At 35.7% G+C, this 25,592-nt stretch overlaps 1 protein-coding gene across 15 annotated transcripts in view; it reads left to right on the top strand.

Moving 5' to 3' along the window:
- Window positions 1-25,592, top strand: part of LOC137240363 (uncharacterized) — a 424,852-nt gene that overhangs the window by 299,894 nt on the left and 99,366 nt on the right. For 11 of the 15 annotated variants that reach the window (XM_067766486.1, XM_067766485.1, XM_067766484.1 and 8 more), the window contains one exon: window positions 3,906-4,327. In XM_067766486.1, coding sequence (XP_067622587.1) covers window positions 3,906-4,327 — 422 coding nt within the window. Of the gene's footprint in view, window positions 1-3,905; window positions 4,328-6,704; window positions 6,826-8,433; window positions 8,533-25,592 lie in introns of those variants that run through there. The other 4 variants (XM_067766489.1, XM_067766488.1, XM_067766487.1 and 1 more) reach the window with 4 other exon arrangements.

Raw genomic sequence — 25,592 nt, 5'->3', positions numbered from 1 at the left:
TCAAATGAGGACGTAATAGACAAAGAAGATAATATTTGTGTTGTTTAGAAAAATTTGTACATGCAGTTTCATTTTAACCCTTTTTTAACAGTTTTACCTAAAACAAATCCGTCCTTGACCATAAAACAACTAAGTCATGGCGAAAAAATTCAATATTATCGTTGACATACAGCACCAGTTAGCTAGCTTAAAGAGGTTGGAATACAAAGATGTTGCATGCGCGAAAAAATATGTGAGGCAAGCTTCACAGTAAAATTGTAGTAGGACACTTCACCACTCACCACAGCAAAATGTGTTAAAATACCACTCTCCATTTATTATTTAACAATTATTTTTACATTTTTTATTCAGCTAATCAGATCAGAATTTTCGTTTTAACTCTCTAAAATTCCAATAAGTGTATTTTGTGTGCTAAAATTCCTAGAATTTTGTACGCTCCGCTGCTTTACACTGAAATTCTTACATGCAATATCTTTGTATTCTAATGTCTTGGCCTAGGTTGCATTCTAATATGCTGTGTGGTACTAACCACAAAGTACTGTTTACCTAGTTTAACCTTTTTATTACGCTTTTATTAGCTTGGTTGTATGTATATATCGGGTGACTTAAGGTCAACGGACATAAGGTCAATTTACCTTATGGCCAATTGAAGTAGCCAATTAAAACTTGGAAAACGTATCAAGGACCGATGACAATGCAATAATTTAATAGTGGGGTAATCAGTGGTCATAAGCCCAGCTTACCTTATGGCCATTGGAATGGTCAGAAGGTCAATTGGCCATTTAAAGTCGCCAAAGAGTAAAAATTTGGTGTAGTGAACATTTAGGAAATTTCCGTTTAATCATTTGCCTATGTCAAAATAAATTCACACATTATGACCACTTTGAATTAAAGTACATATGTAGATACATACATACTTACATGAACATATCATCACATATCATGAACATATTATCACCACTTCAAATGGCCAAAAGGTCAATCAAAACTTTCGCACCTATCAAGAATCGATGACAATGCAATAATTTCTTGGTGAGATGACACAAGGTCAAAGGACATGAGGTCAATTGCCCTTATTTAGAATGGCCATAAGGTCAATTGAAATTTTGCAGGACCAATGACAATGACAACTTAAAGTAAATTTACCTTATGACCAATTCAAATAGCTATAAGTTAAATTGAAACTTTGCACACGTATCAAGGGCTGATGACAATGCAATAATTTAATGTTGGGGTGACAAAAGGTAAACTGGTAAAAGGTCATTTCAAAGTGTTTATAAGGCCAATTTACCTTATGGCCATTTGAATTGGGCATCAGCTCAATTGTCCATTCAAAGTGGCCATAGGGCCAATTGACTTAATGACCTTTCAACATTTGCTGTGGTGACTATTCAGAAAATTTTCGTTTGACCATGTGACTATTACGGGAAAAACACCATGACCATATATTTACTGAAGTGAGAGCAACACAAAAACAAACAATCTTCGCAGGATCAATTTTATGTTAATTTGCCAGAGCTTTTTTACTCGATTTCATATTGGAGTCAAAAAAGAATATAGGAGAATTAGCAAAGCGAAATTTTTTATTCTAAATTTTCTTCAGTCGCAGACATCAGTCAGTCAAGCAGTCAACACAAACATTACACTTACAAATATGGAAATTTACAAACTACATCGAACTAAAAATTATAGTTTGTAAAAACTACGCTTTTATAGCTCACCGTACTAAAAATTATAATAATTTTTGAATCCAGCAAAAGTACAAACCATTGCAATAAACTTTGAAAAAAGTCGTTCTACCGAAAATTCGAAGCGAAATGGGCTGCTGGGTCGCCGAGACATCATCCTACATTTGAAAGGAAGGGACAAAAGTGGTAGGCGGAGCACGCTACATCACACCACGGTGGCCGCCGGGCATACCTCTCGCGGGTATATACTAAGCCCCCTAACCTGCTGGGGTTCTCCACTACTACGATCGAAAAGGGTGTGTGTCGCAACCGATTCAGCTTTAGTTTACACACTTTCACCAACAGAGGTGCGTGTCTCCGCTATTAAGCACAACCTGCTTTGCCGCTAGAAGGGTCCCTTAATCATTATCTGAGTGATGATAAGCGTTTTTTACCCGAAAATGTAGATGTATACACATTTAAAAAAACACGGCTAATATTGGGAATTAAAACACTATTTCTAGTTAATCTATGATTTGAGTTCAAATAAATTTATAAAACTTAAGAAAAAAGGCGTCACTAGGGCCTTAATCCGACGTAGATATTGAGTACCGTCCCAGGGTCATAACCCTGTATCAAGAGTCGTCTTTATATTACCAGCAGCCATCTCGGAAGAAGTTATGTAAGGGGTATTCCATCCCATTTCGACCAATTTTGAACCCGACCCCTTTAGAATTGGCTGAAAGTTTTTCTTCTTTTTCTAGCTTACGAAAGACGTTTTTCAGAAGTTTTTCAAATTTTTTCATCCAACTCAAAAAAAGGTATGAATTTTTAAAATGCTATAACTTTTTCAAAAATTTACCGTTTGGGATCTTTTTTTTTTAAATTTGTTTTTAAAATGTACTTTTCGGAAAAAATTCAAAAAAATTTTTAAAGTTTTTTTTTGTAATTTTTCAGTTTTTCGAGATTTTTCGAATTTGGCCCTTTTTTTCTCATAAAAAACTTCAATCAATTCTGCAATCGTCCCCACTAATCCCGGGGTAGGCCGAGAATTTTTTTTTTATTTAATTGAAAAAAAAAACTTTAAATTTTTTTTTGTATTTTTTCCGAAAAGTACATTTAAAAACATATTTCAAAAACAAAACATGATCCCAAACGGTCAATTTCTGAAAAAGTTATAGTAAGTTTGGGATCTTTTTTTTTACATATGTTTTTAAATGTACTTTTCGGAAAAAATACAAAAAAAATTTTAAAGTTTTTTTTCAATTAAATAAAAAAAAAAATCACTCCGGGATTAGTGGGGATGATTGCAGGATTGATTGAAGTTTTTTATGAGAAAAAAAGGGCGAAATTCGAAAAATCTCGAAAAACTGAAAAATTACAAAAAAAAAAACTTTAAACATTTTTTTGAATTTTTTCCGAAAAGTACATTTAAAAACAATGTAAAAAAAAAGATCCCAAATGGTCAATTTTTGAAAAAGTTATAGCATTTTGAAAACAAAAACGGTGTTTTTTTTAAAATTCATAACTTTTTTTGAGTTGGATGAAAAATTTGAAAAACTTCTGAAAAACGTCTTTCGCAAGCTTGAAAAAGAAGAAAAACTTTCAGCCAATTCTAAAGGGGTCGGGTTCAAAATTGGTCGAAATGGGATGGAATACCCCATAAACACAATGAATAATAAAGAAATTAAATATTTTAAAATAAAAAAAAAACATCAAGTTGAGCTTATAAGGGGGAAAATAAGAAAGATTCTTTAGCATTTCCTTCTGATCTGGATACCATGCGTTAGCGCTGCCTACGTATTCCGTATTGTTTACAACCGGTTATGACATTTTTTGCTGCATGTTTTTATGGATATACAGTGACAGGAATGTAAATAAAACCAAAAACCTAACAAAAAAGACAACAGTGCAAAACAATGAATGACTCATACAAAAGAAATCTTATAGGGCGTTGCACTTTATACATTCTTTGTGCGTTACTTGTTTTTGAAGATATTAGTTTCGCCGAAATAAATGGCCTCCCTCACGTAACTCACACTATAAGTTCAACAGATATTGCCTGACATAAGTATATATATATATAGGTATATGTATGTATGTACATATTTTCATATATGCATACAAAAGAAATGACAATGCAAGAAATTCGTTCATTGATGCACAGTAAATAATTTTTTTTTAATACATATGTATGTATGTAATTATTTATTTTTCTTTTGTTCGCTTTCATTGTAGGTTATTCAAGTGAACTCTAGTAACTCTCGTCGTCAAACAGATATAGAAATGTTAATGCTACGCAACGACACTGAATGTCATTGTATCAACCGTACAGATTTAACTTCATCTCCGGAGCTCAACACTCGAGATAAACGCTCCGGTCTTGCTATTAGGCGACGAAATCAGTTGCAGTTTTATGATTTGGACTCACAAAATCTACGAATGAACCGCAACGACTCTGAAAATGATCCAGATGGGGTTTGTAAATGTCCCAAGCATTTTGACGTATTTCAAGAAAATATTAGATTGCCGCAAAGGCAAGACGAATTCCATTCAAGCAGTGTGCAAGTCTTCAACTGCCGTTGCGACTGTGCAGATATTGCTTCGCCCTGCCAACGATTTAAAAACGGAGAAGAAGGATTCGCAATGGACGATCGCAGGTACGTACATATTTACGAATTTTGCTTGTGAACAAACATTGAAATTTTTCCAAATACGCAAACCATAACACTTGACTACACATTTCAATATGTTTTTTTTTTTTTGTTCTCCATATTAGTGATAGAACTTTTAGAAAAATTATTCGGTACTCCCTTAAATACTCGGATCACAGTATTGAATGCATGCAGATTTTTTATACTCGACTAGACCTACAATTTGAAGTATGTCTCGCTCGGAGAATATTTTCTCTGTCACATTTGGAATCCTTTAAAAAAAACCGTCGCTTCCATTCATGGCGGAACCATACAAGGTGGCAGCACGGTGACATACCTACAAACATAAATAAAACTTCCGTGTACTTTGGTTTTGTAAATCGAGGGAGTAATGTCAAAATCGTACTGCGCCGGAAGTTGATGTACCAAATCATATTAAAAAAGTACAAATCAGCTTTCACCGTGCTGCCACCTTATATAGTTCCGCCATGCGTCCATTAATGTACCTTAGCTTATATCCAACTTTTTAAAACAGTGGCTGATAAAAATTAAAATGTATTAGTGAGAGTGATAGCATAAGCATCGCAGTAGAAAATTAAGTTAAAATTGAAACATGCTGATGGTGTATTTATTAATGAACCAAAACTTTAATTTTTAGGCTAAGTATCACATTATATTCTAAACCATCACCTGTATTTAATATTAAAATAATTTCTTAAAAAAACCGTCCATGCCCAAATTTCTCTATTTAAATTGCCCTTAGTTTCAAAATCGACCAACTCCTGTGGTGCTAACTGTCAAAGTCGGCCATCTCCAACCGACCAATAGCAATTCGCAATTTTGTTATTCACGCATATTCTGCATGTCACGATCAGCGTTGCCATAAGTGACGGTTTATCCTCAATGGAAGATTTTATTGGCCTTTTCTTAGATTCCAAAAAATTGCACTAAAAAATCTTCAAAATTAAGATTTCATATGTATCTGCCAAAAGATTTTTGTTTTCGAATAACTACAGGCTAAATTTCTTTGGACCGCTATTATTTTTAAGGCGAACTCTATTTCTATACTGAACATTTTCGTAAGAAATATTTATGTACATACCTAACCTGTTTGAGACATAAGTTATATTTTTACTTAGTTAGAGATTTTCACAGCAAAATAAACTGGTTCAGCCTATAGCCAGTAAAATTGACTAATAAAAAATTTTGTTTTTCGATCAAATTAAAATCTCCTACACCCCAATGCTTTATCTTTTTCAAACCTGTTAAATTTGAATTATGATAAGTAATCAATTGATTAGACAGTTTTTTAATTGGTAATGATTATTTTAACTTTTTTCAGAAAAAAGTAATTATTAAATAATTTTAATTAAAAATAATCAAACAATTATTATTTTTAATTTCTCCCGTTTCTTTTGACAAATATTTTAAGTCCAAAACCAGTACCATGAATCAAATCCATAACAATTACGATTAATAATCATTATGTAACAGGTCTCATCTATTTGCCACATATATATGAAAATATTGGATGGTACAAGAGTTAAGAGTTTTTTAACGGATTCAGCCTATTAGAAGAATGGAAGGGGGTTCGCTTACGAAATACTATAAGAATATTTCAATAAGTTTCTATGGGGAAATAGATGTTGGGTTTATTCCTTGAGGCTTTTTTACACGAGTCCATTTTGCGGTAGATTTTTTGACGTTCAATCAATTCTATAATTTTTTATTGTACATCCTAAAATCGGTTCCTGTAAAAGAGCCCTTAAGAATCATTTACTGAAGATTTTTGGGTATAGAGACGATTTTTTCGCTACCTAAATCTACAAATGAAGATTTTTTTCTATAAAAATGAAGATTTTTCGTCTCCTTCCTCTGGCAACACTGGTCACGACATATTTTGTGTCAGTTAGCTTTAGGCTGGTTTCATTTATGAACGTTTCATTTGCAAACAATAATTTACTGAAGATTTTTGGGTATAGAGACGATTTTTTCGCTACCTAAATCTACAAGTGAATTTTTTTTCTATAAAAATGAAGATTTTTCGTCTCCTTCCTCTGGCAACACTGGTCACGACATATTTTGTGTCAGTTAGCTTTAGGCTGGTTTCATTTATGAACGTTTCATTTGCAAACAAATAAGTTAAAATGTTTCTCTGATTTAAGGATGTTATTAAATTTAGTTAAATTGTGAATAATTATTTTTTGTTAAGTTTTAAAATAAAATTTATAAATGTATGCCTTTTACTTGCATTGTCTATAACAGCGTACGCCAGAAATTTCTACATTGAAACAGAATTGATGGCCAACAATAACAAAAATATGGCGACGGACCTAGTAAAAAGTACACTGTAAAAATTTTAAATATATATTTTATTTTTCAGAAATATTCAAAGTTTATTTTATTACTTCAAAATTCAAAAATCAATTACATCAAAAATCAGAACCAGCCAGCTCAATCTACCCTGACCTAAGGTTTGGCTGATAGAAAAGAAAAAATACGGTAGTAGTTTACGTTCTGCGCATTTACGCAATAATAAAAAATACGTTAAAGCAATCAACGCTTAATCAAGTTTTATTATATTATTTATTATATTCTATTAGACAAATGAGCGATAATCTTCAATTATCTTCTTCTGTTGATAATGGCGAAACAAACCATGCATGTACTTCAACCTTCAAGCTTTTCACTAATATTTTCCATATTCAATTTTTAAGTTCAAGTGAGATTAAATAAATGTTTATCAGTGAATGTCTATTCCTCATTTTGATTTCTCAAAAAAATAGCGACAACCAAGCGAGCAGAGATGGCGCTGTCACGAACACAAACCCAGTCGGACTTGGTAGCTTTCTAAATTAACGTATCGCATTGTTTTCTTGAATGCATTTAAAAATACTTCAACATGCGTTCAATTAAATAAATCATTTCATTGTTTCGTACAGGTGAACCAAAAATTTAAGCGCAAATCTCGAGAACGGTTGCACCGATTACGCTAATCCCACACAACTTTTATAGTAAAAAATTATACAATTTTTGTTTACAAAGCTATAAATTCAAAATGGATGGATCGATTTTAATACTTCGTCTTTGCAGTAAAACTTTGAAATATTTACCTACATATGTTCTGCGTAAAAAAAAATTTTGATTATTTTCTTATATCAGCAAAATTGTTTAAACAACAGTAAAATTTTTACCAAAAAATGCAGTTCACGTGATTGTTGGCTGTGAACTGTGCGCGCAAACTTGGTTTGAGGGAGACATGATGCGTCACATACATAAATATATACGTAATCTTACTTCGATAGTACATTTATATGTATGTATAGATGTATGTATGTATTTCATATCAGCTTGACATACATATGTATGTACATTAGGGTGGCCCTTATTTTTAGAAGTCTTTTTTTTGTAACGCATACAATTAAGATCGGCTCTCCTTAATCCAATATACCCAATACAAAAATATAAGCTCATTACCAAAACTCTAAACCGTGCCGAATTACTTTGGAAACAAGTTGGTTCAGATTCAACGGTTAACTTCCGATCAAATTATTTTTATTGGAAACGACGTGTTCTATAAAGGATTGTTTACGATTTAGGTTTGTTAGTACGCTTTATTTAAAATATAATTTTAGGAGTAGCATCGGTGGTGTAGATGGGAGGGATTTTAGTTTATTGGTGCAATTATGCCAAGCTCCGTGTTCCAATGGATAGAGATTCAGATCTCCATGTAAATGTAACATTCAAATGCAACAACAAATTGATTGGATCACACTGTTATTGCATTTTCGAGTTAAATTTTAATCCGGATCTGGATCACTGTCAATTGAAACACGGGGAAAGTGATGGGTGGCAGTGGCGCCACCCTCTGTATTAGCGCAACAACGTAACGCCCCGCAGCTTGAGCTGAAGGCCAAATTAAATAAAAACACAACTTTTTGTATTATAGTTGTATAATTTTTTCTTGTCGATATATCGGCTTTATTCTAAAACCATCTTCGGGACTAGGGGTATAAAAAAACAAACCATTAGAAAGTATTCATCACAATATTTACATATATACATATAACAATCGACTTGCTCATATAAATATGTTCGATCGACTAAATTAGCAAAGAACAAAAATCTGCGCTGAAGGTACAAAAGAGCGGAAAGCATGAAAAATAAACAAATGTACAAAATGCCGCAAGTGTAAACAATTTTCAAGGACAGTAAGTATAAACAAAAATTTTTATCACCATAAATTTAATATATACATAATAGATATGTAAATGTAATAAACCTAAAACAAAAGTTAATGAAACTGAAATAAAATCACAAAAGTTAGGATGGTGTTCTATGAATATCGTTTTACTTAGGAAAACACGTTTTCGCCCCAGACGTTACGATAGAAAAATGGGAAAATAAGTGCACGATGGAGAACACGGAAATAACGTTGGTGAGGCCAGCTGTAAAATAGTCGGATATGCCAAATCCATGACATGTGTGGGCCCACCTCTTAAGTAACCTGCTGTGCCAAATCCATTCCTTCATCTCGTGAAACTTGGAATTGTGCATGGGCACGGACGTGAAATTTCTGAGCCCAACTCTTAAAAGAACAACTATGCCACATCCATTCCTTCATCAGGCGATACTTGAAAAATCAATATTGCTAGATGAAACGTCTTCCTGGAGCTGTTCACAATTGATTACTACTTCAGCCTCTTGGCATCTTCCCAAAATAGCTCCTCTGGTCAGTTTGAGTGGTGACTTGAACTCATTGAGTACTCTTACCGGAATACGTCCATCTTGTTTTGTCATAGTCAGGGTTTTTCCTACAAGTACATTCGGTGTTGATTTGTTTGCTGCTTCAACAACCCACAGTTTGTTTGTCCCACAATCTCCATCAATCTTTGCCCAGATTACTGCTTCGGCTTTTGGTGTTATTTGCTGACTCTCTTCCACCAGCACTCGTTTACTTTTGTAGTCCCTCTCGTAGTCGAAATTAAGTGACACATCCATGTTCTTATATCGCATCGTCTTGCTTTGCATATCGATCTGGATGCCTTGGTCGATTAAGAAGTCCACTCCAATTATGATTTCATCAACAATATCTGCCACTATAAAATGGTGTAGTACGGTGACATTTCCAATAGATACTTCACATGCTACTTCTCCAATTACCTGGGTGTCCTCCCACGTGGCTGTACGTAATCTTGCTCCAAGCAATGGTCTTATCTTCTTGTTGCCTAAATCTGATCGAATGATGGAATGATATGCACCCGTATCAACAATCAGTAAACGTTCCTTTCCATCCACATGTCCTCCGACAGTAAGATTGCTTGACCTTTTTCCAATTTGCGAGATAGAGATTATGGGGCATTCAATTGCGGGAGCCATCTGCCGCCCCTTGCGGCTGACTCGCTTTAGTTTAACGATTGAGTAGATTTGGAGATTTGCTCATCTCCTTCAGGTCACCCACATTGTTGGAACTGATAGGGTTGGTACTGCAATAACATGCAATGTGCCCTGGCTTTCCACATTTAAAGCATTTGGCGGCACCATCGTTTTTCTGCTGCGTTCCTATTAATGCTTCCAAAATTGTGTCTACCCAGTCTGGCCTTTCCACTTCCACGCGATGAGCTTTGTATGCGGGCTTACTCAAAAGTGACGCTGTTTCCTGAGCCAGTGCATGGGATACCGTTTCAACAAATGTTATCCTTGGGTTTGCGTATGTACATTAGGGTGTCCCTTATTTTTAGAATTCTTTTTTTGTAACGCATACCCTTCAGATCGGTTCTCCTTAATCCAATATATTCAATAAAAAAATATAAGCTCATTACAAAAACTCTAAACAGTGCCGAATTACTTTGGAAACAAGTTGGTTCAGATTCAACGGTTAACTTTCCATCAAATTAGTTTTATTGGAAACCAAGTGTTCTATAAGGAATTGTTTACGATTTAGGTTAGTTAGTACACTTTATTTAGAATATAATTTTAGGAGTAACATCGGTGGTGTAGATGGGAAGGATTTTAGCTTATTGGTGCAATTATGCCAAGCCCCGTATACCATTGGACATTGATCCAGATCTCGATATAAATGTAACATTCAAATGCAACAACAAATTGATTGGATCACACTGTTATTGCATTTTCGAGTTAAATTTTTATCCGGATCTGTATCACTGTCCATTGGAACACGGGGAAAGTGTTGGGTGGCAGGGGCGCCACCATCTGTATTGACGCAACAACGTAACGCCGCGCAGCTTTGTAAATGCGCTAGCTTTTTGCAAATAAAAAGATTTGAAAATACTGGACCAACAGATTTGGTGGCGTTTCCCAATAATAGAAAAAAATGTTTACATAAGTGTTCGTTCAAATAAGACGTGCACGCAGTATTAGTCTTGAGTTTTGGAGTAAATAACGCGGATAGTTTTTCATTTCGAAAATGTCAGTGGAACTAAGAAGCAATAAATATAGTATATTTCTGGTGGGCGAGATTAATCACCAAATAACAGGTGCAAAATTACCGTCGAATAGTCAAATTGTTGCGGTTCTGTTTTTCAACATTCGCGAAATAAAGCTAAGCATTAGTGAAAGTGCAAATCTTGTGGCTCGGGAGTGCATTATATTCTGGGAAAACGTAAGAATACACACCAAAGCTTTTCCCAATTGTGTTAAGGAAATTCTGGATCTTTATTAATTCTGGCGAGAACTGCAAAAAAATTGCAAGAAGATACCGGATTTTTATATACGTCGCGAGGAGGAGTTTCAAAAGGATTTGGATAATTTATTCGATATCGTCCATGCTAATGCTCTCAACATAATTAAAATAGAAGAAGATAAAATATTCTTACAAAAACAGAGAGAGCCAGGGCGCCCAAGTTGCTTAATGCGTGTAGACAAATAGTCGGCTGTAATTGAAGAAAAGGCAAGGCTTAGACAATTAGCAAAAGAGAAATATAGAATCAAACAAATGCCCTCAGAGGGCTTGTCGACATCTGCTGCTGCTAACATATATAAAAACTTACAGAATTATATGACCAATCTGCAAGCTCTGAAGAAAGTCTGAACGAACCGACTCCTTCCACTGCTCAATCAATTCGTTCTTTCAGTGCAGTAGCAAAAAGAGGAAAAAAAAATTTTGTCACTCCAAAATGGTTGCGACTTTAGACAGATGTCAACTCAGCATTCGAGATACTGTTTATGTAGTTCAACCTATACTGGAAGCTCTAGGCCTTAATTGTGATGATTACCCAATCAACAAATCCTCTATTCAACGCATTCGAACGCAAATGACAAAACATAGAGCATAATCCATTAAATCTGATTTTCAGAATAACATGCCCGAAATTGGTGCTGTACATTGGGATGGAAAACTGTTACCTAGTCTCAACGTAAAAAGCTGTAAAGAAGAACATTTGCCAATAATTATTCCATTTGAAGAGAAAGAACAAATTCTTGCAGTCCCGAAAATAGAAAGCTCTTCCGGCAAAGATCAAGCAAATGCAGTACTAAATGCGCTCACTGATTGGAACCTTAATGATAAAGTGCAAATAATGTGCTGTGATACGACAGCATCGAATACAGGTCGCTTGAATGGAGCGTGTGTGCTTTTGGAGCAAGCATTAGAAAGATAATTGTTACTGTACAATCCGAACAAATGTTAGTAAGCTTTCAAAAGCGCGCCAAAAAATCATATACACACCATTAGGAATAAACTACATACAGATTGTATGTGCCTACATGGTGATCAAAAGGAATATAAACAAAAAGGCAACTCTTAGAGACCAATTGTACAGCGAACAACGGGACATTCATATGGCTTAGCAGCTAAAGGCTTGCACTGATATGAATGTTGGAGATTCGAGTTCAACGCTCAGCTCCCGAAAGCTAGCTGATGAAGAAGTGAAATTCAGAAACATATCATAGTAACCATCGCCGTTTGTAAACTTACAATTTTTCTCTAATATCAATTACAAAAACCATTGTATAAAGCAATATGAACAAAGCTCCTTAATTAAATACATATGATAATTGTTACTCTCTGCTTGTCGTCATCATGTTTACGAACGTGTGCTTAAAAGTGTATTTAAAACTAAAATATAAGAGGACAGTACCAGTCCCGAGATTCCACTATTTAAAAAGTTCAAAGATAACTGGAAGAATATTAATCCTAATGCAAAGCAACATCAAAATTTTAGAAAAAAGGTTTTTAAATTAGAAGAAAATTTTTCTAAGCAGGGTCGCCCCTCGGCAGTGTTTGGCAAGCGCTCCGGGTGTATTTCTGCCATGAAAAGCTCTCAGTGAAAACTCATCTGCCTTGCAGATGCCGTTCGGAGTCGGCATAAAACATGTAGGTCCCGTCCGGCCGATTTGTAGGGAAAATCAATAGGAGGACGACGCAAATTGGAAGAGAAGCTCGGCCTTAGATCTCTTCGGAGGTTATCGCGCCCTACATTTATTTATTTTTTTTTTTTATATTGAATCCTGCGCTAATTTCGTAAAACAAAATTTTTGTGAGACGATGATAAATGAATTGGTGAAGTTTTATTACAACGAACTGGAGAAGTCAATTGTACGAGATGATTATCGGGAACTGATTGAACTAGCTATTATTTTTTTGGGAGGAAACTCGGAGAATAAAATTAAAATCAGACCTCCAGGCGCATTCCATCCAGAATGATGGATGGCAAAAGCTATTTACTCTTTAAAGATGTGTTTGTTGCATTCTCAATTTAAAATGAACGTCAAGGACGAACAAGCGCTTAGAGATATTTCTTTATTCATTGTGACAGTTTATGTTAACCCCACGCTAATATACAGTTTAGCAGTAAAAGCGTCGAATCAAGACTTACTCTTTTTAAAGACCCTGAAACATTACGAAAGAGTAGACAAGTTGATTTCCAAAAAATATATTTTCGAGGTTAAAAGGTTACTGCAGTTTCCTTCAGGAAAATATTTCTTCGTGGGAAGGAAATGAAACCTATGTAGAAGCAAATTTGAAGATTTTGAGCTTAAAAGCGGTTAATGACACAGCTGAAAAAGCTATTAAGCTTATGCAAGACCTTTATGGTTTGATAACCGCAGAAGAAGAACAAAATCAGTTCCTTTTACGCTGTGCAAGGAATAGAAATATTTATTCAGATTGTAAAAAAATGAAGAAAGTGTCCTGAGTAATTCTATTAATAATACTTAAATTAAACAATGTTTAATACAAATTTCTAATAGCATCTTTAAACAAAGCAATCAACATTTTCGTTAACCCAGCTACTATATGAAGACAAAAACTGTTATTTTTGAGGTCCTGTCGGCACGGGTTAAAGCTTACGTGGAAAATAAAATTTGTTATTAAGCATAGGTTTGTACACTAAACAGAATTAGAGGGTATGCGTTTTGATAATTGCAAAACGAAATATTTCGTTCTTATAAGGGACACCCTAATGTACATACATATTTATGCGTGTTGCCAAGTTAATGCAACCAAAGAGGATAAATTATGATAAGAGCCACCAGTTCGCTACGAGTGACGAGTAACTCGCTCGAAATTAAAAAATTAATGCCGAACGTTTTCTAAGTGAGACATTTTTGAATTGTCTCGAATTTATCCTTGCTGTGTAGGCACCTTTTGCAACTGTGATTTTTGGAAAGAGAATTAATTAATTAATTAAATACAGTCGGAAAAATAAACACAAATACCCCACAAACATGTATAGAAGATATTTTATGCACATCTCGCAAAAAAAAAAACAAAAACAGCGACTATCTCTTAGAAAACATCGAGGAAATGGCTGCGAGTAACGAGTGACGTCTCTTATCATAATTTATCCTCTTTGATGCACCATAAATGGTGAAGAATGCATACTTCTCTTGAAAAATACTCTTTCGTAAAAAATTTTAAACGTTGCCTTAAAATTCTAAAACAAAGTTCTATTTTTTGGTATGTTTGTATCTATATGCTAAAATAAAGGAGATTTAATTCTTCAATATATTTTTATGCTAATTTGTATGCTGATCGTAAAGACAAAATAACTGAGTACTTTTTAATATTTTTCATGACAGCCATAAATGTGTTCTTTTAGAAGGAATTGCCTTATGAAAATGTTTCCGTAATTTGTATAAGCTCAGCTCATAGTGCTCATAGTTAATAGATTTAAAATCAAAACAAAAGTGTGATTTTTTAAACGAAATAAGTCGAACGTGTGATAAAAGTGATAATTATTTTTCATAATAATGAAATTGGTTTTATGTGTACCGGCTCGAGGTCAATATACTTAGTAATAAAAACACCAGTTTTTATTTTTTATTCCGATATATTTCGGTTACACGTCGGTAACCGTCTTCAAGGGACTATACAAAACAATGTAAAAACAAATTATCATACATGTAATATGTCATATTTTATAAACATACATACATTTTTGAGTTAAACGTCCGTTCGCGTTGGCGTGGAGTTTTGTACTGTCGATTTTGTTGTGAGTAAGTGTCTGTACAAGTGAGCGACGTTGATCGTGTCTGTTTTGAAGTTTAGTCGTATGTCAGGTGGTGTATGTATTATGTGTAACATTTCCAGTGTTAATCTCTTTCTATAGTGATTTTGTTGTTGTAATACCGACGCTTTCTCAAAGTTTGGACAGTGGCCACTAGATGCACAGTGGGGTGTTAGTGCAGTTTTTTGGTTATTCAAATTATGACAATGTTTCTTGTCCGATTTGTGCTGTGCTATTCTCGTTTTTAACTTCGATTTGGTGGTGCCTACGTAAATACTTCTGCATGCTTCGTAGTTGTTGCCATTGCACGGAATTTTGTAAATGACGTTGCTTTTTTCCATAGGAGGTATTATGGACTTGGTTTTATTGAACATGCTTTTGAGTGTGTTGCAGGGTTTATGGGCTATTTTAAATTGTTTATTATTGTAACAGTTGGACTTGATTAGACGCTCTGATAGTTGAGGTACGTAGATTACCGATTTAAACGTTTTAGGTGTTGCGGATTTTTCTAGATTACCTGCACACATCGATCTTCTTATGTACTTATAATATTTTCAGGAAAATCATTTAGTTTGAGTAGCGAAAAAATTTCTTGTCTAATTTCCTGATGATAGACATCGTCTGATATCTGTAGCATGCGTCTTATACAGCTCATTGCTGTATTCATAATCATACTCTTCGGGTGTTTAGAGTAAAAATTTATTAGTCGCCCTGACGCAGTTGGTTTCTTATACCATATAAGTTTTATCTGGCTATGTCTTTTTATAACCATGGAGTCTAAATAAGGTAGTTTTCCTTCTTCTTCCTGTTCTATGGTGAACTTTATGTTTTTATGAAAAGTGTTCAGCGCGTTCAGGGTATTCTGTATTTCATCATGTTTTACAATTGCGAATAAATCATCCACATATTTTGTCATAATTCTTGGTTTATGCACTAATTTTTCCATCGTATTGTTCAAAAGTTCTTCCATTATAATGTCCGCGATAACTGGAGATGCCGGCGATCCCATGGGCATACCTTTTAATTGTGTATAAACCGTGTCATTGAATTTAAAGTATCTGTTTTCTTCGATACCAAATTTTAATATGTCCATAAATAGTTGTTTGGGCATATCAGTATGTTCTTTTATAATCGTCCATTTATTACGTATGATGTCAAGGGCCATTTGTGTTGGTATACTTGGAAACAATGAAAGCACGTCAAAGGAGATGAGTCTTTCATCCTCGCAAATGAAGGTATTATTGATTCTATCTTTAAATTCAAGTGTGTTCTTAACGTTGTATTTGGAGTCAGCCGTGATATTTTTTAAAATATTTATTAGAAATTGGCATAGACCATATGATGGAGAGTTAAAAGCTGAGCAAATCGGCCTGAGAGGAAGTCCTTCCTTGTGGATTTTCGGTAGCCCATAAATCCTGGGCGGTAGTGCCGACTCATCTCCTTTGACGTGCTTTCATTGTTTCCAAGTATACCAACACAAATGGCACTTGACATCATACGTAATAAATGGACGATTATAAAAGAACATACTAATATGCCCAAACAACTATTTATGGACATATTAAAGTTTTGTATCGAAGAAAACAGATACTTTAAATTCAATGACACGGTTTATACACAATTAAAAGGTATGCCCATGGGATCGCCGGCATCTCCAGTTATCGCGGACATTATAATGGAAGAACTTTCGAACAATACGATGGAAAAATTAGTGCATAAACCAAGAATTATGACAAAATATGTGGATGATTTATTCGCAATTGTAAAACATGATGAAATACAGAATACCCTGAACGCGCTGAACACTTTTCATAAAAACATAAAGTTCACCATAGAACAGGAAGAAGAAGGAAAACTACCTTATTTAGACTCTATGGTTATAAAAAGACATAGCCAGATAAAACTTATATGGTATAAGAAACCAACTGCGTCAGGGCGACTAATAAATTTTTACTCTAAACACCCGAAGAGTATGATTATGAATACTGCAATGAGCTGTATACGACGCATGCTACAGATATCAGACGATGTCTATCATCAAGAAATTAGACAAGAAATTTTTTCCCTACTCAAACTAAATGATTTTCCTGAAAATATTATAAGGACATTAATAAGAAGATCGATGTGTGCAGGTAATCTAGAAAAATCCGCAACACCAAAAACGTTTAAATCGGTAATCTACGTACCTCAACTATCAGAGCGTCTAATCAAGTCCAACTGTTACAATAATAAACAATTTAAAATAGCCCATAAACCCTGCAACACACTCAAAAGCATGTTCAATAAAACCAAGTCCATAATACCTCCTATGAAAAAAAGCAACGTCATTTACAAAATTCCGTGCAATGCAACAACTACGAAGCATGCAGAAGTATTTACGTAGGCACCACCAAATCGAAGTTAAAAACGAGAATAGAACAGCACAAATCGGACATGAAACATTGTCATAATTTGAATAACCAAAAAACTGCACTAACAGCCCACTGTGCATCTAGTGGTCACTGTCCAAACTTTGAGAAAGCGTCGGTATTACAACAACAAAATCACTATAGAAAGAGACTAACACTGGAAATGTTACACATAATACATACACCACCTGACATACGACTAAACTTCAAAACAGACACGATCAACGTCGCTCACTTGTACAGACACTTACTCACAACAAAATCGACAGTACAAAACTCCACGCCAACGCGAACGGACGTTTAACTCAAAAATATATGTATGTTTATAAAATATGACATATTACATGTATGATAATTTGTTTTTACATTGTTTTGTATAGTCCCTTGAAGACGGTTACCGACGTGTAACCGAAATATATCGGAATAAAAAATAAAAACTGGTGTTTTTATTACTAAGTATATTGACCTCGAGCCGGTACACATAAAACCAATTTCATTAAATAAAAAGGTCGCCAAAACGAATATTATTTTCATAATAATGTTTAAAAATTCGCATGATTTACCAAAATAAGAGCAAAGGTTTTCAATTAACTTTTCTGGAAGGAAAAAAGATAGAAAATAAAGGAAAGAAACTAAGAAAGAGATAGACTTAGCCGAAAAAAGAGTGATAGATGGAGCGGGGTAGGGCAAAGGAGAGGGAGTTAGAGAGAAACGACGAAGAGGGAGAAAGAGACGCAGAAAGGCAGAGAAAGGAGTGAATAAAGGGATGGAGAAAACGGGAAGGAGGGGAAGGGAGAGTAAGAGGCAAAAACTTCCTAAAAGTTATGCAGATAGGCCAAAGTTAGGGCAGAACAACGTCTTCTTGGCCTGCTAGTTAGTTAATAAATGAAAGTATATTTGGCTTTTTACTTACACCAATATAGGCCCAAGACTTCGGCAGGTAATTTAAAAACCGGCCATATCCATATACTTTAGTTTCAAATCCGGCTAACTCCATAGCTGGGTTTCAAATTGGAAATTCGTTACAATTGGTGTCAGAAGAGGAATTGTTGAATAAATTCCAGAGGTGCAGAGCACAACAAGAAAATGGCAAAGTTAAGTGAATTAAGGATCCAGCAACTGAAAAAGGAGTTGGGGAACCGTGTATTGAATACAACATGTACGATGATGTCTTTCATCCTGATGGAGACGAGACAACAACAAAAATTGAAGAGAAAAACGAAACATCGCAGGCTGTTACCAGCACAGACTTGAACGTGATATTACCTGCTATATCTCACAAACGGCGACAGTAACAAGCACAGGAGGCACGCATTTCAGAAATGTCGTCGCAAATAACATCCAAGATAGAATCACAGGAGACACGTATATCCGAAATTTCATCTCAACTGGAATCACAGGAGAATCATATAACATCCAAAATGGAAGAACAGAAGACATATATGGCATCTCAGTTGGCTGAGCAGGTGGAAGCACAGGAGGCCCGCAATCCTCGCAGCTGGAGGCACAGGAGATAAGGGTATCATCGAAGCTGGAGGCCCAGGATACAAACATTTTATAGTTTGAGGAAAAAATCGAGGCCGAGGTGGATGCTTTGAGAGGACGTATCGAGCAGTTGCAACTTAATCGCCCGGCTACTTCAGCGAGTAATACGAAGGTAAAAACTCCATCATTTGACGGTTCTGTTCCTTTCCATGCCTCTAAGCCACAGTTCGCGAAGACCGCAGCAGTTAACAACTGGAATGCTGAAGATAAAGTTGCTGCACTGTTCGTAGCATTGAAAGGGCCTGCAGCGGAAATCTTACAGACGATTCCAGAGTACGAACGGAACAGTTATGAAGTATTGATGGCCGCTGTCGAGAGACGCTATGGAAGCAAGCATAGAAAACAGATATACCAAATTGAGTTGCAAAACCGTTACCAAAAATCGAATGAGATATTGCAGGATTTTGCGTCCGGTGTTGAAATATTGGCTCATCTTCCAAATGCAGACGCACCCGTGGAATAAACCGAGAGGGTTGAAATTCACAGCTTTATAAATGGAATACGGGATGTCGAAATGAAACGAGCTACATGTGCGATCCCAAAGCCAAAATTTGCTGAAACGGTATCACATGCTCTGATTCAGGAAACAGCATCGCTTCTGTGTAAGCCAACGCTCAAAGCACGCCGTGTGGAGGTACAAAGGCCGGAGGCCGGACTGGGTGAACACAATATTGGAGGCGCTGAAAGGATCGCAAAAACGGAGTGAAAGAGTTATCAAATGCGAGAAGCCCGGTCACATTGCACGTCATTGCGATCTTGATCCTAGTGGTTTCAACTGCATGGGTGGTCTTAATAACAAAGCTGGAAAGGTCTCGATTCTACACAAATTCGTTGCGGCGGATATCGTTGATGAAGTCATATTGGGACTGGACTTCTTAGTTGACCATGAAATAAGAATCGATATGCAGAGAAGGATTATGCGTTATAAGAACCAGGATGTACCACGCAACTTCAGTTTTGAGAAAGGGTTCAGCAGTAAGCGAGTGCTGGTGGAGGCGATTGGACAAAGACCACCAATGTCAAAGGCAGTAGATCGGGCAAAGGTTGATGGATCGAATGAGCCAAATTAAGAGAAATCAAAAGTACCTGGGACAGAAACACTGACATTGACAAAACAAAATGGACGCACAAAAACGAAGGAAAGAATTTCCCAGAAAGAATGCGAGGGTAGTTTCAAGCCAGGGCGCAGTACTGTTGTGAAACGTGGGAACGATACTGATTATGCGAAGCCAATCCGTCAAGCGCAAGCTCTACGAAGTGGAGCCAAACAACAGAGTGTGAGGGAAAGAATCAGGATAATGAGTACTAGGATGAAACCCAGGTACGACAAGAACAATAATTCGGAAGTTTCTGGGAGGGAGATTTGGTACTGTTATACAACCCTCACCGGCGCACAGTGTAACTTTTTTCACTTTTAGGATGCCAAAATTAATAACAGCAAAACCAATGGAGCACTTAATTTGAAATTTTGCAGTGTGGTTGCAGATACCTAAGTCTGACTTGAGAATAAAAATGGGCATGATCCGCCCACTTTTTCTCCCTGCGCTCATATAAAGTAAAATTTCACATAATCATATTTTCTACTTTAAAAGCATTTTCCAGTGCCTATATAAATAAAAATTGTTTAGATTTCTTAACTTTAGCTTAGAGGCTTTTGATTAATATTAAAAAAAATTTTATTCTCAAAGTCAAACACAACATAGGTACATATATTTGTAAAAACTGAATCGAAATACATACTTATAAATAAAAAGTGATATTTTAACTGGTATAAAGTTAGTCGGAGTCAATATTGTCGATATGCTCTGGTTCAGATAATAAGCCAATAACTTCACTCGTTAATGCTCGCCGCTTTGACCTAGGGGTTTTCCGCAAACTGTTTATGAATGGGTCTGACGATATCAGCAATCCATGCAGCAAATCCAAGTTACTACAAATTCTTGACTTTTTTGTGGCGAAAAAGTTCACGATAGTTTCGCGCATCTTTGTTTCTGGACTCTTGAGCTTCTTCTGAAAGTTGACCAATAGGAAAAATAGCAGACACGATTATACTCTTTCCACGAAACCGAATTTTATGTATGATCAATGGCATATTGTACCAAGCATTTTCCGATAAATATAGTACCCTTCTCTCTGTCACATAGTGGTCAAAAGCTTCAGAATTTATTTGAAACCAAACATCCTATGCATGAAAGTATTGTATGAAACCTTTTCAAAAGATTGATGTTTACGCCGGTTATGCTTATGATGTTATTTCAGGATCTCCAAAGAATTTTCTCGCAGTGTTGCCATCATTTGTGTTGCCGGTTTTTTGTTTTGGCATATCAATCCAAAGACCAACTTCTTTCCTGAATATATTTTGGATATGTTCTTTCTTCTTTTTCATCTTTTCCTTATTTTCTTCGCCCCGCACACACCAGGTTTTTATTTCCATTCGATAAGCGATGTGTAGCATACATTCCATGCATCGTATTCAAGAATGTAAAGGGGAAATTCCGAAAGCAAGCATGCTTTTGTCAACATTTCGCTCTGACAGGGCTCGCATATTGTTCATATCTTTTGGAGAAGCCCCACATATACAGCACTTTTGCGACGATGTATATGCCGTCAGAGCGTTGCAAACTTTGCCATCAATCATGCGCAAGACAAACGTTGATTTCACCAGTAAGTTTAGGTTATCTGTTTGAATTGTTGTAGGACGAAGACTGGAAATTTGGTCTTTGACAGATTGCACCTCCTTTGAAATGACATCTCGTGTTTCTTTTGTAAAAACAAATTTTATCGGGTTGCAGTATCTCGTGGAAGATGGAGCACGATAACCATTGTATACATTTGAAGGAGTCCGATTTGTTGTCTTCCAAAAATTGTTGTTTGTAACAGCTAACGTTTATCCATCTTTGCCTTTTAGCCAAACTTCAAAGAGTGCATTTCGTGAAATAGCCATAACTAGTTTATGATATAGGAAAATTTGGTACAGTGCAGTTGGTTTTACTTCAATGCAGTCCGTCTTTGGTATGACTAATTTTTAGCTTTGTTCTCTATTTATATAGTCTTAGCCGAAGTGTTTTGTTATATCACTTGTCATAGAATGAGAAACTGGGTTTTTCGGGAAAATAATACCTGCTAATGCTTAACAAAAATATACTTACCCATTTCTTTGTTTTAAAAATCTACCTCAGATCTCAAATTCCGAGCGAGCTTTAGGTAGGCGTTTATGTGATGAATACATACATATGTATATTCCCGAAGCACTCAATTGCTTAGAAGTATCACCCATAATAGACGACCATCAGGTAGGCATGCATACATAACATAAATTGATGGGATAAGTGCACAACTCGTTAACTATGGGAAAACTCATATGACAAAAAATGAAGGCTATTCAGTGCACAAGTTTCCTTTTTCTGCGTTTTTACCATTTCAGGTATAACTTTTTTTGGGATCTAGTATTGTAGACTTGAGTTGAGGACATTCCATTGTTAGGTCACTGCGCTTCATACGTGAGCGAGGGTATAGAGACCTTAAGTTGGCGATTACAAAGAAAAACGCAAAATTTCGCAATGGTTTTTTCTTTTATCTGAAACTATATGAAATTCCGTTTAATGTGTATGTATTCGTTCAATGGAATTGGGCGGAATCAGGCAAGTTTCATTCTATTGAAAACGAAAAATTTTCTAAGCTTACCAAACTTTTAGAGGCTGTCTAAAACAAAAAAAACAAATAAATTAAAAAAAAATGCCTACGTGGCTGAAAGTTACCAATGCTGTTACAAACTACCCAGGTATGTTAAATAATATAGATTGAAGTCAAAACAGTTATCGAAAAATCCACCATGTGGCCACAAAGTTGGTCAAAAATATTGGATTGTGGAATGATTTTTACACTTGTTTCAATTATCCAAGTTTCATAATGCTTATCATGGTGATCGTGGGTTTTTACTTTGCTGTATATACATTTTCTTAACAGTTGGTATATTCTGTGCCTGTCAAAACATTTTTGAGATTGGAGAACATTGTTTTTTGAACTTTTGGCATCCTAAAAGTGAAAAAAGTTACACTGTGCGGCGGAAAGGTATTCCATCCAAATTTTGGTGCAGTTGGGAAGGCCCGTACAAAGTTGTGAAGAAGATCAGTGATACCATCTACCGCATACAAACCATTGGGAAACCACGAAATAGAAGGGTGGTTCACTTGGAGATGCTAGCAGCGGTTTAGATCAGGAAATTTGTCTTTCTTAAGTTTTGCTTGCAACAAAAGTTGGAAGACGGGCATTTTTTTATGTCAGATGACGCTAGTGTCGCACGATCTGCCGTTCTCCATAAAAATACGGGCAATCTACTCATAGTGCATAAGATTGTGTTAAACGCATCTATATGAAATACTGCTTATGTGACGGACCTTTAAGAATATGGCGCGCCGACCACTGTTTCAAAAACTTATTTTAGATTTCGCAAGTCTCCGACCTATGCTCATCTTCTTTTACATTCAGTATTTCATTTACTTACTTACCTAATTAGCGCTTAACCGTTTAAACGGTTATGGCCGTCCAACTGGTCCTTCCATCGGTGGGGGGCAGCCCTCTTCCTCTGCTACCATAGTCTGGTTCCGATAAAGATTACTTTTATTTTTTTTCCCATGTTCGTCGTCAATTAAGGGTTGTCTTCTTTGTTTTGATTGGAATGTGGTGTGACGTGGCGGATCCCAACCCCAACGCACAGCGTGCTCAGCGGGGATGAAAATATTATTTGCAAGTTTGTATAGCGAGCCACTTGATCCAAGACAGACGCCCGCTTCCAGCCGCACCTTGTGGTGCACATACGCAGCCGACGAAATTTCACAGTGGCCTAGCCATGTTGTCGTCTCTCAGTCTCTCAGTTAGGGAATGTTAATTTTCTCCTAAGCTTCGCTAAGTTTTACATACTTTCTTAAGCATTTTAAAACTACTTTCATTACCTGTCGCGTAAGAACCTAATTTTGTATGGATATATAGTCGGAGATGAGCAAAGCACCACAGACGTGTCAATGAGCTTTCTCACGTACAACCTTACAGCCTTTTATAAATAAAATACCTATCGGAATTCATACCAAAATACATTTTGGATGTTATTGCGTTCCTCCTTAGCTGAAGTCTTTATTTTAAAGTCTAAAACTTGTTGGCATTAAAAATTCTAAAGTTTTTCGGGTGTGGCGAAGCTTTTATCGTATTCGCATTTCGTAAATTTAGATGTGTGCTCATTAGTGATATATGTATATACTTAAATGTTTAAAGCCCCGTCACATAGTTTTTCATATAGATGCATTCAACTCAATATTATGCATTATGAGTAGATTGCATGTATTTTTATGGAGAACGTCAGATTGCGCGACACTAGTGTGCCATGGCGCCATCTGACATAAGAAAGATTTGTTGCAAACAATGCACAAGAAGAAGAATTTGACATTTGCTTTTGCTAAGGGTGCTGGCACACTTTGCAAGTGAATGTATTTTTCCCACTCGTCGGTAACTTTTCTAGCATTTTTCGCAATGAAAAACTGCAATATAGCAAATCAATACAACACAATTTATGTTACAAGTATTTTTGTTGTATAGGGAGAATATTTTAAAAATTGCTTCGCAAAATTTTGTATGTGAATGGTCAAGCCGAAATAAACTTCAATAGCCAAGTCTGAAGTTCCTTCATATTTATAAGCGCAACATCTTGGTTCATTGTGGCGGTGTTACTGGAATGTATAAGCTTGTGTTAAACGCATCTTCATACATATATGAAAAATTTCATTGTGCCGCGGCTTTTAAGGTCCACACAACTTTTATGGAATGAATTATTCTGGTAATGCTATGAAAACATAAGATGCATTAAGTGGGTTGCTCATATTCCCTTTTATCAAGGCTTAAATGTCTGCGTATGTCGCGCCCATGACACAGGACTTGTCCACATACACATTAGAGATATATGCCGCCGCCGCCGATTTTTGTCGCTTTCGCACGCCGCCCCAATATTTCTGACATTCGGCGGCGGCGTCCGGCGCGTTACTATATTTTCTACTCGTTTAAGACTGTTTAGGCCATTTACTGTTCATGTCGAAAATTGGTCAGATATGGTCGAAAATTGTATCAACGGATGCGCATCACTGCCAGTTATAAGAAACTAATTGCGAAATTTACCTCTTTCTAACTATTCAAAAGATATTTAAAAAACAGCCGCTTTCGATGTCAGCTTAACACGGACTTTGCATCACCCTATTCACCAAGTTATTAAAACAAAACGTTAAAAAAAGTTATATAATACATTTATATGCTCACTTTGCACATTTAAAAAAAAAAATAATAATGAACTATGAATTCAAATAAAATTACCCAAGGCGAACATGTTTTAAAATTGTCCTCAAGTTGTTAAAAAAACAAATTACCCAAAAAAGTTGCCGATTTGTAAAAAAATTGTATATTGCGATTGGCCGAAAGAATAAGCGAAATCAGTGATGCATTCCTTTGAAATGATTCTTACCTCATACTTAAGTTGAGGATATATGTGCGTATGAGAAGGGTGTGAAAAATCACTTGGCCGTATATTCAAACAACTGTTGCTTATTTGCGAAACTATATAATAGCGTATGAAATGTTAATTTTGATTATCAGACTTCATCCTTCAGCACCCAAGCCTCCCGGTTTGACATTTCCTAAAGTTGGCGGCCCTATCCAAAACTAGTCCATTGGAGTGAATTACATTGATTATAGCCTATCAACCAAGTTTAAATATTGTGGCGAATGTTGACATCACTAGGCTGTTATTAAATAATCAGAACACAAAAACATTAAAGGGTCAGTTATACTTACATAGCATAGCAGGGCACA

The sequence above is a fragment of the Eurosta solidaginis genome, chromosome 2, assembly GCF_040869045.1.
Source record: "Eurosta solidaginis isolate ZX-2024a chromosome 2, ASM4086904v1, whole genome shotgun sequence".
NCBI lineage: Eukaryota > Metazoa > Arthropoda > Insecta > Diptera > Tephritidae > Eurosta > Eurosta solidaginis.
This window is presented reverse-complemented; position numbering and strand designations above follow the sequence as displayed.